Source organism: Protopterus annectens, chromosome 3.part0, assembly GCF_019279795.1.
Source record: "Protopterus annectens isolate FY-2018-M chromosome 3.part0, PAN1.0, whole genome shotgun sequence".
In the NCBI taxonomy this organism is placed as follows: Eukaryota; Metazoa; Chordata; order Ceratodontiformes; family Protopteridae; genus Protopterus; species Protopterus annectens.
The window spans coordinates 1,918,495,497-1,918,510,265 of NC_056731.1; the positions used below are offsets into that span (position 1 = coordinate 1,918,495,497).

Below are 14,769 nucleotides of genomic sequence, written 5' to 3' on the forward strand. Positions count from 1 at the left end.
AAAAGAAGGACAGATACACTGAAACAGTATTTCCTTTACAGCTGCCCAAACTGTAAAATGTCTCCATTTACTCCTGTATACTCTATGGGTAGAGTTCTTTCTGAAAGACAGAAAAAATGCTTACCCCAATTTTAAGACAAAAAAGGGTCTCTGGCCATTACTTGAATTGGAGAATCCATGTGGGTATAGCTTTATATTGAGGCGACCCAGAGGGGTGAGAAAAAAGATCCTCTCTGGGTCTGGGAACCAGCTGCAAGGGGGAGGAGGGCCCTGATGTGCAGCCTCAGCGGGGGGATCCAGATTTTCCTAGGCCAGTATGGAACAACATCTCAATGTGGCTTTCCATACAATTGCCTTGTGTAGGAACCCAGACTTTAGGGGCAAAGGAGGAATGCATAAAAACGCCTAGTTGGCCACTGCGCTACTGCAGAATCTCTCATGTACTGCATCTTTGGGAAAATTAAGACAAAATAATTGCTGTACTGACGAGAAATAGAAACTGTAGCAGGGTTAAGCCTCAACTGGGAAAAATTTGATGTGCTACCTCTGGACTGAGGGACCACTCATTATGCAAAAAAAAAAAAAAAAAGTTTTGCAGAGTCTCTTGGTGAGACAATGTGTGTTGCTGTTAAGAAGCATTCCAGGATGATCACACACTGCTACATTCTCAAAGATTCCTGGCATAAGGAGGGGTAGGATCTGGTTCCTCCGTGCTTGATGATGTACCAAAACTATAGTCATGTTTTCCGTTTGGATGGAAATCATCTCTGGAGTCCAGAACTTCATCCAACAGTAGGAAGACTGCTCTCATCTTCAGAACACTGACATAAAAGTTGGTCTCCTGGTCTGTCCATATACCTCAGACCATCATCTCCTGAAAATGTACTCTCCCACTCCAAGAACGAAGCATCTGTGGTCACCACTGCCAATAGTGGGAGCAACAGAAACAGCTTCCCCTGCAAGATCAATGAAGAGGTTAACCACTACTGAAGCGGACTTCTGCAAAGACTGGTAATTTGGCTGCCAGAGAATTCATTAGTCCTGACCACTGTGCTCTGAGCAGCCACTGTAAAATCCTTTTACGGAAATGCGCTAAGAGAACCATTAAGATAGAAGAAGCCATGAGGCCCAGAACCCTTAAGAAAACAATTACTGGAGGAAATGACAAGTGAAGCAGATTCTGTACTGCAAGTGTTAATCATTTCACTCCTCCTTGGGAAGAAATATTGTGCAGGATTTTGTGTTTAGGTGGCAGCTAATGAACTGTATGGATACGGTTGGTTGCAGTTGCCTTTTCACATAGTTAACTGCAATGCGCAAGGACAGTCTGAGCTGAAGCAAGTAGTCTCTGGCTTTGGCAACAGATTCATTTCCATGTGGCAGCAAGAAACCTGTCATCAAAGGTAAGGGAACACTCTGATCCTTAGCCGCCTCTAGTTCTCTGCTACCATACCCATGTTCTTGGTGAACACTTGGGAGGTTATGCTGATACCGAAGGGCAGGGCTCTGAACTGGGAGCGAGTAGCACCCATGCTTTATGTGGAGGTAAGTGACCTGAAGGTCTAGTGAATACATCTAATCACTTGCCTGTAAGCAGTGCAAAATTGTTTGCAGACTGAACATTCTAAAACATGCCCCTCTGAAGTACTGGTTGAGATTGCTTAGATCCAATATTGGTCTGAAGTCCTTGTTTTTCTTTGGAACAAATAAGGGCATGGAATGGTAACCTGTGTTACCTATGTAAGTGGGGACCTCTTAAATGTCTCTCTTCTGAAGAGAGTGGATTTCACTTATGGCTGCTTCCCAGATGTACTGTCCCACCAGCAAAAAGCAGCCATAAAAGAAATCCTCTCTTATGCTGGTGGGGCAGTACATCTGGGAACAGCAGTTTCAGGAGGGGAGGTTTATGTAAAAAATACGTATGTGATATGCTCTGGATATTATGCCTCAACCCAAAAATCCTGAATGATGTCCAATTACATGGGCAGGTAGAAAGATATGCCTCCAGAGAGGAGGAGTCGGGCAGCCCTTCAGGGATGGTAAGGCTGCCTATCAACTAAGGTCCCTTGACATCCATGGTTCTGCAGACCACCACAACCTCAGGGTATGGGTCCATTAAAGGGGGCCACCTATGTCAAAACTGGATTTGAAGGGTTGATGCCTGCATTTTCTAAAAAGAGGCTTGTACTCCTTCTGGCTCCTACTACACAATTGCTGAGGAGTCTCACACCTAACACCTATGGCAAACAGCATTTTCCCCTCTTGTTTGCACCTCTGCATTCTAACTGATGGACCAAACAAGGGTCGTTATAATGGGCACTGGTATAGGATGCTTTGAAAATGTTTGCAAATTCACACAGGCAAAGCCAGGAATGATGCCTCATCATGATATCTACACTTGACACTCTAACAGCTCCACTGGCTGCATTATGCAAGCGATGCATAGAGAGATTTGTAACAAAAAACAATGTGTCCACGGTGGCTTCAAGCTTTGTTGCAGAGTCAGGAGTGGATGTTTTCTCAGAGAGCAAGACCTGCCCTGCCAAATTTCACAGACCAGTTCATGTGTGTGATGTAGTTTAATGCTCATAACGCAAAGGTATCTGAAACATCCACCCAGTTCCCCTTCCTTTCTATCACCCTAATCTCCCTGTTTAATGGATAGTGGATGCAACCTCCCATCAGCTCCATTTTAGTTGCTGCTGCCAGGACGGTAGAATCAACAAAGGGACTTTTGGACCAAAACAGCTTGTACTTGTGGGGGTGTGGAGACTGGAAATTTTTCTCAGGCTTCCTCAGACACTTTCTGAAGATCTAAATATTTTGTGTTAACATGTCCACATAAATATGGGCACTGCTGAACCAACTCATGTGTGGGTACATATGCTTTAGTCTCTGTTTTGTCTTCATTATTTTTATATCCCGAAAAGTCTTGAAACTGTCTCAAAATGTTCCACAACATTGAACAGTCCTTTTCCACATTTTTCAAGTACAAAAAATACCTGCCAACAATTATACAGGTATTTCGTTGCCTCAGCCTGGAACAAACTTCCTCTGTCCATTAGAACTACTCCCAATACCCTCAACTTCAAAAAAGCTTTAAAAGAGACTCTCCTGCAGTCATGGATCTGCTCTTGCCATAACCCCACCTAACTCTTATCCCTAACTCCCACCTTAAACTTCTCTCTGTATCCTCTTTGTCTGTCAGCTCTTCCTTGTCTTACCTCCCATATTGAACTTCCTTCATACCCTTCACTTACTCTGTTTCCACACTTCCTTTATTTCTCATCCCTCCCCCCACTTGCTACTGTTTTAATGCCCTTTCTGTAACTACCTATTAATCACCTTAGTCATCTCCCCACTTAGAGTTATTTCTAAAAAATTTTTCTTACTCCAAGGCTTGCAGTTTACCTTTAATTTGTACTGCATCTCTGATTTGTTACAGAACCATACATATGACCTCAAGTCTTATACACGCATTTACATCTTTGATTCTTGATTGATATACTTTATACAGTATTTGACATTTTGCTCTGTATTTTTTGTGTTTTTTTCCTTTTGATACTTAGATTTACTAATCTATTGATTCTTCTGTATTTAGTTGCTGTCATGCACTTGAATTTTTGTTAGTGATCATCATGTATCTGATGATTTTCTGTACCTTGTGATATTCCTGCCATGTTAATTGTTCACAGCCCCCAGGCTAAAGGATAACGCTGCCCAAGATGCAGAAACCTTTACAAATGCACTCTACGAGCACCTACAAGGATACATGGATCATGCCATCCCTAGCAAAACCAAGACTCATTCCTCTAAAGAAGGAAACCAGTTTGGTGGACCCCTGCAATAAACAGGCTATACAATAAAAGGAGGAAACTAGTTCAGAAAAAAAGCAAATCCCGAGAAGGAAAGACATCCCTGATCAGTATCACTAAGAACCTAAGGTCCCTCATGAAATCATCCAAGGCTAACTTCGAAAGAAAAATAGCCAAGGATTCAAAAAATAACCACGAAGCCTTCTTTAGCTATGTTAAGAATCTGAGTGGCAACTCGCAGATATGCACTGAACTAGTGCAAAACAGCACAAAATATACTGAACCTACTGATATTGCCAATATCCTGGCAGATACACTCAGTGCAAACTTCACCCCCCTCTCATCTCCAAAAGGGCCCACAACAATACCGGAAAAGTGTAGTGTCCCAAAAATCACAGACGCACAGGTGAAAACAGCCCTTTCAAAAGCCAAAAACACAGCGCCAGTGGGACCAGATGGTGTCCCAGGCTGCGTCTTGCACGAACTACAGAACGAACTAACGCCCCACCTAAACACGCTGTTCAATCTCAGCCTCTCCACTGGCTACGTGCCCATAGAATGGCACACAGCAACAGTTATTCCTCTCGACAAAGGAGGGAACACAACTGACCCTGGTAACTATCGCCCCATAAGCCTGACTAGCCTGGTCTGCACGGCTATGGCGCGCATCATCATGGAACTCATTAACAAAGACAATGGGAACCTCCAAACACTTGACCCAACCTAGTTTGGCTTTGTTGAGGGCGGATCATGTCTACTAAACCTGGTTGACTTCTTTGAGACAGTTACCAAGGCCATAGACGAGGGAAAGGTGGTTCACACAGCCTACATTGATCTCGCCAAGGCTTTCGACACCATTCCCCACTCAGGTATTACAGAAAAACTCACCAGCCTGAACATAAACCCCTATGTCACGAGATGGGTTGCCAACTGGCTTACAGACAGAACTCACACAGTAAGAATAGCAGGCTCCAGGTCCGACTCTAAACCAGTCACAAGTGGTGTCCCGCATGGCTCAGTCCTGGGACCCCTATTGTTCGGCATATACTTCTCAGAAGTACAGGCAAACACAGGAGGACTATGGCTAACCAAGTTCGCCAATGACTGCAAACTGGGAGCCATAACTGACACTCCGGGTGATACGGACATCCTCCAAAAGGGCCTTACTGAGATGGACACCTGGTGTCAAAGTCATGGCCTCAAGCTAAATGCCAGAAAATGCATAGTCATCCCGTTTGGGAAAAACAAAACACCCACGAATTACCACATAGGTGGCAGCCCCCTTAATACAGAAGAGGTAATAAGAGATCTGGGAACCCAGATAGATAGTAATCTCTCCTTTGGCAATCATATTGCCAAAGTAGTTAGGAAATCCTTCTATGTGGCCCATCTAATTACTAAAGGGTTTGCATCTAGAAATAAAGAGGTTATAGTGCCCCTCTACTCGTCACTCATTTGACCCATCATAGAGTACAATGCCCAATTTTGGGATGTACCTCACAAGACAGTTTCAACAGCTGGAAAGACCACAAAAGTACCTCACCAAGAGGATTACTGGCCTCAAACATATGTCCTATGCAGCCCGACTGAAAAAACTCCGGCTGTACTCTTTGGCATATCGCTTACTCAGAGGTGATCTCTGCCTGACTTACAAAGCCATGTCCATCTCAGAATTGATGAACATGCTCCACCTAAAGAAATCCAAGTCACTGCAAGCCACGTGCTCTAGTCAGCTAAACCTTGCCACAACAATAAATAGAACATGCTGGAGCGATAGATTCCTGTCACAGAGACTCCCCAAGATTTGGAACACAATTCCAAATCACATCAGGCAGAGCCTCTCACTAACACACTTCAAAAGAAACCTTAACGAGTGGATGGGTAACAGATAATACACCCCTGGGATCACTTCATTGGCTCTGCTTGACAAAGGATCAGTTAATTAATCAATTGGGCGGCGAAAGCTGACACACTCTGGCTAGGCTTATAAATGCCCTCGGGCAGACAGCCTAGTACCTACCTATGAACCTATGTGGATCTTTTCTCTCTGGACCTCTGCTGAAAAAGGGCCCATGCTCAGTCGGACATACACAGTTAACAAATGTCAACATAAATAAATAAAAAATAAAATAATCTCATCTGCATATAAAGTTAACTTTTCTTGATTATTGATTACCATACCACATATACCCTTGAATTTAAGAGCCCCTTAATTTCTTTGCCAATCATTAAATAGAAAGCAAATAATAAAGGTGAAAGAGGACACCCTTGCACTGTCCCTTTGTTAAAAACACAACTTGCTTGAGATGTACGCTTTCACTTTAATTCTTGCCTTTGAGTATTTATATATCCTGCTAATAATTAACCCTATTATTCTATCAGGGAATGCAAATACTGTTACTGCCCTGCTCATAAAATCCCAGTTGACTCCATCACATGTTTTCTCTGTATCAAGACCCACAACTGATACTGGCATTTTCTTACATTCTGTTTCCCTCTAGATCATCATTCTTCTATTCATATTGTCAAATATTTGCCTCCCCTTCACAAAACCACATTGATCCACATATTCAATTTTGGTAACAACCTTGTCATTCTCTAATCTAGTAAAGACAAGTACTTTATAATCACTGTTTAAAATTGAAATGAGTCCATATGAAGCTGGTCTGTGGGTCTTCACCCCATTGGATAATAACAGCTACCACAGCTTTGTTCCAAGATGCTGGTACTCCTCCACTTTTTAAATATTAATGAACAAAAACTTCTTGATCATTTTCCCCTTCTTCCCTCCCAACTTCCAAACTTCAACAGGAATACCACCAGTTCCTGGAAACTTCCCTGTTGATTGATGTTTATACATCACTGTTTTTACATAATGTCTTCTTATCTTGGTTATTAATTGCTGATCCTGATCTTCCTCTAACATTAGCATAATTAAGTTCTCCATAATATTTTCATTTGTGCCTTTTCTTGGATATCCCGTTATTTTTCTTATCATAGGCTCCATGCGTTTGGCAACAACTTTTTTCTGCTTTCTGTTGCCTAAGTCACTGTGCAAAAAATGTTTGTGCACCACAGTTATCATTTATGACAGGCGAGTACCAGTAAGAGTGAAAGGGAAGGTCTACAAGATGGTAGTGAGCCCAACTATGTTATATGGGTTAGAGATGGTGGCACTGATGAAATGACAGGAGTTAGAGTTGGAGGTGGCAGACTTAAAGATGTTAAGATTTGCAGTGGCTGTGATGAGGATGGACAGGATTAGAAATGAGTACATTAGAGGGTCAGCTCAGGTTGGACGGTTTAGAGACAAAGCAGAGAGACGAGATTGCCTTGGTTTGGACATGTGCTGAGGTGAGATGCTGGGTATATTAGGAGAAGGATGCTAAGGCTGGAGCTGCCAGATAAAAGGAAAAGAGGAAGGCCTAAGATACGGTTTATGGATGTGGTGACAGAGGACATGCAGGTGGTTGGTGTGACACAGCAATATGCAGAGGACAGGAAGAAATGGAAACAGATGATGTGATGTGGTGACCCCTAATGGAAGCAGTCAAAAGAAAAAGAAGTCAGTTATCAAAAAATAGTTGTTTAACAGCAACCTTTCTAAACTCATGCATATTATCCAAATACTACATTATTTTCTCTTTAGCACTCTGCAGTTGTTGTTGTTCTGGTTTTGTAAGATTACTCTTATTCTGCAGTACTTTAATCTTTGTCATCTCTTCTAAACAATGCCCACTATTTCTTTCCCACATTGCTTTTTCTTTTACTTTACAAAGTTTTTAAACTCCATTTTCATTTTATCACACTCACTGGCTATCCTTATGAAAATATTTGTCTTTGTTTTTATCAGTGCATGATTTCAACTAGTCATTGGATGTGTCAAAGCTTTCAATTAAATACCCATTCCATGTGAAATATAACTTCTTCCTACTGTAACTTGCAAATTCTAAGTTCCTACTACTGAATTCACATCCTCCATGTCAAATATTCCCATATATTTCTTCAGAAATCTACTACATTTTGCTGTGTTTCCATTCTAACCATCCCTGACACATTCTCAAAATTGCAAATGAAGTCCGACTCCTCACCCATTAATAACATCCCCTGCTAAAAGATGATTATTTCTTGCAAAACTGTCAAACTCCATAATACCAGTTTTTGGTAGAATATGAATACATGCCAGTGTAATCCTTTTCTCATCCTTAATCTATCATTCTTGTCTTTTTTTAAATTCTGCTATCAACCTTGTAACCTCTCATACATAAAAGTTTGTTATGAAAGGAATTCATAATTTAATTTAGAGATGAATTCAGAATACTAGAATGGGACAAAATGTTACTTAAGTAGGCAATCTGGATCTTACAAGTATATGTTGAGTAGATGACCCTGTTGAAAATTTATGCTGAATGGATAATTTGACTACCTGTGAACTAATTCTTTTGCAAGGTTAAGAAAAAAATTATGTTTTCTCTGCTTTACATGAAATGTCTACAACTAATGACTGTGTACACGCCTGCCTGTTCAGGTTTTTATTATTTTTGTACTGCTCTAATGTTAATAGGAGATTACTAGGCTAACGGCTTAAGGCCCCTTACAAGCCTAGCCAATATAACCTGGTTTTACCCAATACATGGCCCCTAGGAGGGAGATGATGGCATGGATTTGTGCCTGTGCAATGAGTATCTTTACAGACTGCCCATAGGCACTACCCCAGGTGTGAATTTGCGATACCCCATCCACTGATCCAAACTGCTGTTGAAGATAGCCAGGGAAGGGCTCTGCTTAATGTAATCTGGAAGCCTGTTCCAAAGAAGGGACAAATATCTGTCTCTCCAGCATGTTATGTTTGAGTCGCTGACTAAGTTCAGATCCCTAGATCAAGTGACTCTGATGGCTGGATTTGTGAGTGCCTTGTAGGTCAGGCATCTCTCACACATTAATAGTCGGTAGGAGACAAAGTAAAGGGAAAACGCTTTTAGTCAATCCACATAGTTCATGTTGTTTATACCCTGTATTTTCTTTGTGAGGAACCTCTAAGGTCACTCCAGCTGCTATAAGTACCTAGTCAAGTACATGCTAAATGGAGCATTGTACTCAATTATTGGTCTAATGAGGGCTGAGTACAGTGGGACTATAATTTCCTTGGATCTGGATGCCATACCTTTACTTATAAGTTGTGCCACATAAAAGGATTCCCTCACCACTGTGTAGATATGGTGGTCAAAGTTCAGGCTACTATCTATCTGGGTACCTAGATCTCTCATCTCTGAGTCCACTCTAAGGGCCATGCTATTCATGCTGTAATTTGCAAGGGTATTTGACTTCTCAAAGGTTATGATAATGCATTTTTTGCATTTAATTTTAGGTCATGCTTCATCCCTTTGTCTGATCTAGACACTCTCGAAGGATACTGACATCATCGGGGGATTGGGTGATTGCCCCCATCTTGCTGTCGTTGGCAAACTTTTTCATCCAGAGGCCTTGCACATTTGCCTTGACATCAGAGAAATACATTCTGAACAGGAGTGGCCCCAGTACAGACCCCTGTGGCATACCACTGGTAACTGGCCTCTTGCTGGATCTGGATTCACCCTCTTTAACCACATGTATCCTGTCCATAGGCCAAATGGCTATCCATCTGGTGACACAGGGATTTATGCCCAGTTATGTGAGTTTACTTATAATAACCGAGTGGAGAACTGTGTCAAATGCCTTGGACATGGAGTAGCTCAAGCATATCATATTATTTGACAAGCCTTGAAGTGTGCTTGCTCTTTATGTAGATAGATAGACGTGTCCCACCTTTAGCTCTTTCATGTTTAGTGGTAGTCGGAATGTATGAAAGGCATTATAGCCATGCACTGCCAGAGTGCTTTCAGTGGCTTTGAACCATGTTTCAGTACCTGTACAGACATCAGCTTTCTCAAGGGGGGCTTCCAGAGAGTGCAGTTTCTTGTTGAGGCTCCTAGCATTGAGCAGTAACACCTCTGTCAATGCCTAAAAAAGGCATTATAGGAGTGGATAATGTTTGACCAATATCTGAAAGCCTAGAGGTGACAGGTGAAGATCATCCCTGGCAAAGCAGCATGGCCTATCAACCATGTGCTCCCAGGCTGACAAATATTGGACCCCTTTGGAATGACACCAGTAGCTAAGCCAATTGGTAAAGTTGATTATTTTCTGCTGGTACTGTGGCATCATCCTTGGAGAAGGTAGAATGCTGTTCAATACTAGGCTCTTACCTGCCTGTGACATATTCTGAGAGCTCGATCATGTCTCTCTTCATATAGTCTAAGGAGGTACATCTCAGGTCACTGATGCCCAAATGGACTATGACTGAATCATACAGAAACATAGGGGTAAGTGACCTAAGAGCATTCAGGAGATGCCTCTGTCTGTTAGTAGTACAGGAGACAGTGCTGTGATAAATGTATTACACATTCATAGCTCCAATTTGCTGTTGTATATGGACAGGGATGAGCTTTGTTTAATGTGGATGAGGAGTCTGTTCCAAAGCAGTAACTCTGTGAGAAATACTTATCCCTCTACACTATTTTCTGCATCAGAATTGATCATTTTGCTTTTTAAATGTTTCGTAAGTGTTACAACAACCTTCCCAGTTTTTGGTTCAGTATTGGTTATTGTTCAAAAAAAGAAAGTTGCCACACCAAAACCATAATATTTTTGCTATTCTTTATAACAAGTGTACATAATCCTTCTGCTAGAATGACAACTGCATTGAAAGGAGACCAAGCAATGGCAGCAAGAGCCCATGTAATTCAGATGGTATGGTAACTATACGGTAGACACTTTAGTGGCATTAAAGCCAAGTGATACTGTTGCTGATTGATTTTCCAGTCCTAGGTAATCCCTCAGATTCTTAAACAATCTGTGGTTAGGGCAAGACAGTGCCCCAAGTTTACAAAAACATTAATGGATCCCTTGAGTGTATACTGCTGCAGAATTTAGGGGGCTTGGCTAGATCTAATAACTTTTTTTCTTTTACACACATGACAACAGAAAGGTAACAATACAGCTCCATAACAACCTTTCTCCAGTACTCCTTACCTCATTTAAAGATGGAAACCGTAGTTGTGCTGTTGCCATTGGCTGTCCATCAATGTATATGGTTAACACATTCTGCCCAAATGGACGTCTCCCAGTCATATGGACGATATCAACACAATGCTGTAAACAAAGCATTGATAAAATAATTATCATCATGCCAGTTCTCTGGAATATGTATAACAGAGTGGTCTAAAAAAATAGTTATGCACTTACCATAACGTTCTATCTGTGTTGTCCATTTTTAGTCTTCCTCAACTGATGGGTCTCGGAAAAGACTCAGCTGCTTCTACGAGATTCTCGGATCCAAACTCTTCAGCTCCTCCCTTTACCCATAATGCCCCAACAACCTAACATGCCTCAGATTGAGTCTGCTGAGGTCTCTGTAAAAAGGCCCCCTTGGGAAAGGCTTTACATCATCATCATCATCATCATCATCTTCTTTCGGCTGTTCCCATTAGGGGTCGCCACAGCGGATCATCGGTTTCCATTTCTTCCTGTCCTCTGCATCTTGCTCTGTCACACCAACCACCTGCATATGTCCTCTCTCACCACATCCATAAACCTTATCTTAGGCCTGCCTCTTTTCCTGTTACCCGTTAGCTTCATCCTTGGCATCTTTTTCCCAACATACTCAGCATCCCTCCTCAGCACATGTCCAAACCAGCATAATCTTGCCTCTCTGGCTTTGTCTACAAACCTTCCAACCTGGGCTGACCCTCTAATATACTTATTCCTAATCCTGTCCACCCTTGTCACACCCAGTGCAAACCTTAACATCTTTAACTCTGCCACATCCAGCTCCGACTCCTGCCTTTTTGTCAAAGCTACTGTCTCCAACCCATATAACATAGCTGGTCTCACTACCCTCTTGTAGACCTTCCCTTTCACTCTTACTGGTACTAGTCTGTCACAAATCACTCATGACACTCTTCTCCATCCACTCCATCCTGCCTGTACTCTCTTCTTCACCTCTCTTCCACACTCACCATTATTCTTCACCTCTCTTCCACACTCACCATTACTCTGAACTATTGATCCCAAGTATTTAAACTCATCCACCTTTGCCACCTCTACTCCTTGCATTCTCACCATTCCTCTATCCTCCCTCTCATTCACACAAAGGCTTTACATAACTTAGAAAAAGTTAAGGTACAGTTCTTATCACCTAGGTGGAAATTTGAAATGGCAGCTAAATGGATTTTAATAGTAGAAGTAGCCCCTTCATTGAAAAGTGAAGCTAGAAAATCAAGTATAGCCAGTACAGGGGCAGAAAGGGGGTCCAGATCCATGTTAAAGGCCCATAATACAAATCTCTTCCATTTACTTTTGTCAATCTTTCTAGTAGAAACCTATTGAAAAGATAAAATATGATGGACCGGAGAAGACAGCCTGGTCTGTCTAGCAATCAGTGGAATTGGAGAAACCATGCAGTCAGTCTGAGGCCTGGTATGTCCAGATGAGTCGTACCTTTTGGGTGAGACAGGAAGTTTGGAGTGGGATCCAGTATCCAGGATGGATGTAGAATGTGGAACCAGAGGAAGGGGAACCAAATTTGAAGAGGCCAAAAGGGGGCAATGAAGATACATGTGCTCTTCAACTGGAATGCTTTCTGTAGAAATTTGGGAATGAGAGGTAACAGTGGGAAAGCATAAAGAAGACTGGAGGGCCAAACATAGACAAGACATCTCTCGGTGACTTCCGAATTGGAAGGATCAGGGCAAAGAACCTGCTGCACTTGTTGTTGAGGGGAGATGCAAAAAGGTTGGAGAATGTCTGGCCCCATCAACGGAAAATTCTTTCTGCTACTTTGACATTGAGAGACCACTTGTGAGGCACCAGAATGGAGCTGCTTAGTCTGTCTGCAATCACATCGGCTTTACCTGGGATCTGTGTTGCTATAAGAAAGCAACCGGAAGGGATTGTCCATTGACACACTCTTACTGCTTCTCGATAAAGCAGATAAGACTTGGTTTCTCCTTGTTTGTTGATAGACCAGTCCACGAACATATTGTCCATGTGAATAGCAATTGTCCTGGAAAGGAGAATGTCTTGAAAGGCCTGCAACGATAGGGGGCACTGAGCTCTTCAGATGACTATACACATTGGATTGTCCTTCCAAAGTAGTGGAAGAATAAATAGATGGCTTCAGGAGAGTTTTTTTGAATGAAGCCACCAAAGAAGATATCTTTGCACACTTGTGTGATTCTGACTGGGGTTCTTAAAAAATGCTAAAGAATGACCATTGGACTGACTGTGTCCACTGAAAAACTCACATGTAAAACCTGGCTAGAGGGATGAGGCTGACAGCAGCTGCCCTGGATCCCAAGGCTTGTAAACATCAGTTATGCTGGAAAAGAAGAATGTTGCATTACTTTCCTGACCTGGGATCTGAATGTTTGGATTCAGGATGGTGGAAGAGAGGCTATCTGATTGACTGTGCCCAGACAAGCACCTATGAACTTCAGACTCTGCATGGCTAAGTTGTGAATTGCTGTAACTGACTGTGAGGCCTACATGAAAGCACAACTGGAGCAAGTAGTCCCTTGCCTGCAGGAGTAGATGCCTGATTGGGGCAGTTAGGAATCAGTCATCTTGGTATGGAAACACTCGAAATCCCAGCAGTCTCAAGTAAACTGCTATCACGCTGCATTTGGGAACACCTTGGGGGCTGTGTTGAGACCAAAGGGCAGTGGTCTGAACTGGGAATGCAGATATCTTCTGGAGCACCTACTCATACTGATGTGATAGTATGCATCTTGAAGCTCTATCGAGCACATTCAATCATCCTTTCACAGCAGGGGCAGAATGGACTGAATGATGACCATAACCTTGAATATTACACTAACTGGTTTAGTCTGCTGAGATCTAGGATGATGCTCCAAGTCCCCTGTCTTCTTTGGCACTAAGAAGAATCTTGAATAGGTCCCGGATCCACTCTGGTCTGGAGGGACCCTCTGGATGACTCTTTTCTAGCAACTTTTCTATTTCTAATGCTGCTGCTTCCCTCTGATTTGATGGAACTTCAACAATTCTCTGATTTGGAAAAATGGTATGATACATTCTCTGGATATAACCTCTGCACCTAGGAATCTTTTATTATGGACTGCCAGACTCTTTGGTGCAGAGACAAATGCCCCCTGATTGCTTCCAGATGGCAGTAGTCAGGCCCCTTTTCAGGGGCGCTGAAGGATTTTGTCTGAGAAGGAGTCCCAGAAGCCCTGATGCTGCAGCCCACCTCTCCTGTGAGGGTGGCTTTTTCGTTTGAGTTGCCCCTCTGCCACTGGGAGAACTATCGCCTTGTGAGTCTCGAAAAAGGATCCTGGGATTTTTGGAACCAAATCTTTCTACCTCCTCACTGTTTCCAAGAAAAGAGTTGTTGGGGGGGTAGAAAAACATGTCCCTATGGCAGACAAGGTATTTTCTACTTGCTCACATCTGGAGAGCATGTCCTTCACTTTATGGTCAAATAAGGAAGATCCATCAAAGGAGGCAATGATGAATGAAGACTTAAAGGGCTACACAAAGTCACATAGGCACATCCAGGCATGTCTCCTAATGGCTATGCCTGAAACTGCTGCCCGTGAGGTACCTTCCACTGCATGGGAGATCAGCCTCATGGACACATTAGAAATCAAATGAAGGGTGGCCAGTTGTGAGGAAATGATTATTTGGTCTTTGGTAGACATGGACCCAGGAAGAGACTTGGAGAGTTCTTTAGTAAATCTCTTTGTACTCTTGTAAAATGTGCCAGGTAATTCAATAACCTCAGAGCAAAGGTTGCTGAAGTGTGCATTGGCTTACCTAATCTGTCCAAGGCACTGGACTCTCAGCTAGGGGGAATGGACAGAAGAGCTCTGCTCTGAAAGCTCTTTTTTGGTGACCA

At 42.5% G+C, this 14,769-nt stretch overlaps 1 protein-coding gene across 1 annotated transcript in view; it reads right to left on the reverse strand.

The window, feature by feature from the left end:
• The window catches only part of NBEAL2 (neurobeachin like 2), a 3,059,867-nt gene that overhangs the window by 1,379,161 nt on the left and 1,665,937 nt on the right, over positions 1 to 14,769 (reverse strand). Inside the window, exon 15 of the mRNA XM_044066003.1 lies at positions 10,887 to 11,006. Within this exon, the coding sequence (XP_043921938.1) occupies positions 10,887 to 11,006 (120 nt within the window). The remainder of the gene's footprint in view (positions 1 to 10,886; positions 11,007 to 14,769) is intronic.